Source organism: Coffea arabica, chromosome 3e, assembly GCF_036785885.1.
Source record: "Coffea arabica cultivar ET-39 chromosome 3e, Coffea Arabica ET-39 HiFi, whole genome shotgun sequence".
Classification (NCBI taxonomy): domain Eukaryota; kingdom Viridiplantae; phylum Streptophyta; class Magnoliopsida; order Gentianales; family Rubiaceae; genus Coffea; species Coffea arabica.
In genome coordinates this window covers 34,889,569-34,893,615 of record NC_092315.1, presented here as the reverse complement: position 1 = coordinate 34,893,615, position 4,047 = coordinate 34,889,569, and the positions used below count along the sequence as shown (strand labels likewise).

The 4,047-nt window shown below is 33.3% G+C and overlaps 1 protein-coding gene across 1 annotated transcript; it reads right to left on the bottom strand.

Moving 5' to 3' along the window:
• Window positions 1-1,386: 1,386 nt before the first annotated feature.
• On the bottom strand, window positions 1,387-2,556 carry LOC113737544 (F-box/kelch-repeat protein At3g23880-like). Its single transcript, XM_027264761.2, has one exon. The coding sequence runs from the start codon at window positions 2,554-2,556 to the stop codon at window positions 1,387-1,389; it is 1,170 nt and encodes a 389-aa protein (XP_027120562.1).
• Between the last annotated feature and the right edge of the window lie 1,491 nt (window positions 2,557-4,047).

The following is a 4,047-nucleotide window of genomic DNA, read 5'->3' as shown; positions in this document are numbered from 1 at the left end:
AAGAATCAATCACGCGGGACAAGCCCAGGTTCAATAACTATTGAGTAAAAGCCCTCTAAAAGTTACTGCACCCTTAAAAAATATTGCTATGCACTAGCCCAGTTTTCCGATTATGATAAATTCTATTCTAAACCTACTCCTACTCTATACTGGGGGGAGAGGGGATCTAAAGAAATTCAAGGAGAGATTAAATCACCACTGATCCAAATGGATACCTACGCACCCCTAACGAAATTTTCAACAAAACCTGGACTTTTAGAATGCAAGTCAAGGGATTTGATCACTTGACTTACACTCAAATTGAGTTTTAAAACTCTCTTAAGGAGTAGTTGCTTCAATTCTACGAGTGTAACTGCTCTGAAAGTTATTGCACCCCCGGCAAATTCTGTTGCACTTAATGAAATCTTGAGAAAGTTTTCAATTGCAATTTAATTGATGTCTATTAAGGTTTCACCAAGTATGATACCCATAGTTTTGTTAAATAAAGCTACATTTTATAGATTCACAATGCTTGGTTTGTTCTTTGAATTAAATTTGGTGTAAATGTTGGATATTCAACAGTAAGTTTGCTGAAGAGTTATTGAACATCTTATGATAAAACAACATCTTCAACTTGATTCTGAAGCAAAATACTTACAAATTAACTTATGACGTGTGCTTTTCTAGATTGGACAAGGGGAAAAATGGAACATTTTCAATTATGAGTCACGTAACCAAGCGGTAGTATGTACATCTGCAATACCACCATTTGTTTGTTCAATCGCTATTCAAATAATTTTGATTTTGTAGAAGCCATAGCTTTCAAGTTTAGTGTCACTATCAATCCCAAGCACAATGCTGAAATTAATTGGAAATATGCCCCTGATTTTGAGCTAGAAACACATCAACAAGACTAAGTAAAACCAAACAAACAACCCTAGCTCACCATCTCGACAGATCCACTAGAAGAAAGAGAGTCAATTGACCTAACAAGACAATAAAACATTCCAGCACAACGTGGAATCTTGGACAGCATAAATTAATAGCTAAGGCAAAACAGACACTTCCAATAATTTCTTCTGAACAATTCAGCATGCCATTCATTCTCACCTTATTTTGTCATCCCTCAGAGAATCATTATTTAGACAATAATTGCAGCAAAAATTTGCTCAAGACTTCATATTTTGTGCTAGAAATTGATTCTTCAAAACTTAAAAAAAAAAAAAACATTAATTTTGATCTCAATTCGTGTCCAACAATAGTACCAAAAATATTCCGCAAGCAATTCTAATCCATGACCCAACTTTTACTGTTAATTATAGTAGCATCCAAATCTAGGAAAGACACACAAAAGGAAAAAGAAAGTACCATCTCCAAGACTGTCCCTTTTTCTGATGTAGCTGGTTCTCAATCCTGCTGCACCCAATCAACTGATTCTAGAGTCTCCTCATACACCAGAGGATAACCACCTAGGAGTTCGCGGTCTGGTGAGAGTTTAATTTTCTTCGATGAATTGTTTTTACAGTTGTAAACTTCTATTTCCCAAGCATTTGAGACCAAAATATCATCATCGGACACTGAAGAAAAAAGGGGGACAAAGCAACCTTGTATACCTTGTATACGAAATAAGGTAGTCCAGGACTCCTTTACACCATATTCTCTCATAATCAAAATGTCATTGGATCTAAAGTTGGATCCTGAAATACACATGCAAATACATCCGTCTAAGACGATTAGCCGTAAAAAAGGGGTTGCAAATCCTCCCTCATGTGGTGTAGTTTCAGGCATGGGAAATTTGTGAAATTGGTTTGTCGTTTCATCAAAATAAACAATGACAATCTCATTGCCACTCCCCTCTTCAACTAACCAATGTAAATGGCCATTCACTAAAGCCCCTGATGCTAATGTAGTTCTTTGATTTCTGATTAACTTGTAGGGAAAATTAATATCGGTCCATTCAATTCGCCTCCTTAAACTAGCAACATAAACAAAACTGCTTACCCTTAAAGAACGATCCTCAACATAAGGATTAGTATCAATGATCACTGCTTTGTAATCATTAGAGGACTCATTGAAGCAAAGTCCAGAGGCTATACCAAAAAGATGATAAGAGGATCTCTTCATCAGACCATTAAGTTGGTGCAATTGTCTGCAACATCTTGTGGATGCATTCCACAGATATATGCATCCAGAAGTACAGAAGAGCAATAAACCATTGCAAGAACCAAGGAATTGAATAGTGTAACGCTCAGATGGAACCTTTACCGGGCAAGGAAGATCTTGGACAAAAAGTTCACAATCCAAGGAATAGAGCATTTTTCGTTTCTCGTCGAAATGAGTTCCGTCAAACTTCTCTGTGATCTGCGTGGTGCACATAATGGCCCGCTGTCTTCTTTTGGTAGAGAGTTTGAAAGTTGGATCTGATATTAAAGAATTCCATGGCTTGCATACCAACTTAAATTGCATGAGAATCCTCACTGGTAATCTGCGCAGTATCTCAATAATTATTTCCTCTGGAAAGTGAATATTCACCAGAAATTCCTTCGTTTCTTTTTCCATGTCAACGGTGGTCTCCATGGTAGTTCTGGGGCAAAAAGTTGTATACAGGAAAACAGCATCTTTTATAATGCAACAACTTGGAGAAAACCCTAATAGATTAAGAAAATTTTCAATTAAAATTAAGGAAGGTTCATGACAGACTAAAGCTTCTAAAAGTAAAAAATCATTGTCCATATAAAATTGTCAGAAAGTTTCCTTAATTACATGGAAAATTTTTAGATTAGGAAAGAAAAACAGAAAAGGAAATTACCAAAAAACACCCTTTTTTATTGAAGGAAACTAACGCTTTTTTTCCTTCTTTCTAGCAATTATCCGACAGGCAGCAGCGGCTTTTGCTACTACTCTATCCTATTGCTATATATATTAAGTATTATTTTGAATCGTGAACTCTCAAAGAGTATAGATATATGAAGATGATACATGACGTGATTCTAAAGTTACAAACAATTCTCAATTGCTATTTTTTTAAATTTATCATTATCATATCTCTTTATCCCAATTTATTAGGTATTTTCACCCCTATTTTATAGATATTTTCTTAATTATTTAAAATCTCAAATGACATAAGTAACATTGAAAACAGTGTTATAGACATCTCTACAAGCATATACTTAGGTATTAATTTTATATACGGTGTATATACTGTCATCGCTAGATAGATGTTACATATGTTGAATTTGAATTTGAAATTTATATTTTATATATGTGATATTCATTTAATCATGATAGTATATATTGTCAGTATATATTAGATTAACTATAATATTACAAACCAATACTATAATATTATATGCATCCACAAGAAGTATATAACAATTTCCATCTTAATGTGTTGAATATTCAAAACAATTGTAAAAGTCTAAATGAACTAATGTCATTATTTATACTATTCTCTACCATAGATAGCCCAAAGCACAACTATAGGGTATGTTTCCTCCTCTAATCTCAAAGTGGCTCATCCTTTTCATCTAACAAAAGAAGGAGTGGCAATTTCCAGTACAATGTTACAACGCGGCTCAAACATGATCCATAACTAATCGGTAATAATACGATTAAAGTTTAGCAAGTCATTGCTTGATCAACCAATTAGCGATATGAATGTAAACAAGTTTGGATTGGATAGATCAACCTGCGGGTTGACATGTTAACCCAATAAATGGATATTTTGTAACAAGTAAATATTACAGAGGCCATTTCTAATAATCCATAAAACTTAGAATACTCGAATTTGGCTAGCAGATTTCAAATAGAAATTCTATAGATTTTTAAGTTTCATATCTTATCATAAATGATATTATTATACTATGTTTCTGTATTCAGGTTTTGAAAACTTCATTTTCTATTATGTCATTGAATATTTAGAAGACTCTAAATTTTGTGTATTATCGTGTATTGAAGTTCTAAACTTTGCTTCTTTTTTTTTTATGAAAGTTCAAATTCTTGAAATTTCAAATTTTTTTTTTACGATTTCAAAATTTTATTGTGTATTTTATTTTTAAAACCTTGTCA

Excerpts from the sequence above, each read along its gene's own strand:
- LOC113737544 (XM_027264761.2), bottom strand. The coding sequence starts at position 2,556 with ATGGAGACCACCGTTGACATGGAAAAAGAAACGAAGGAATTTCTGGTG.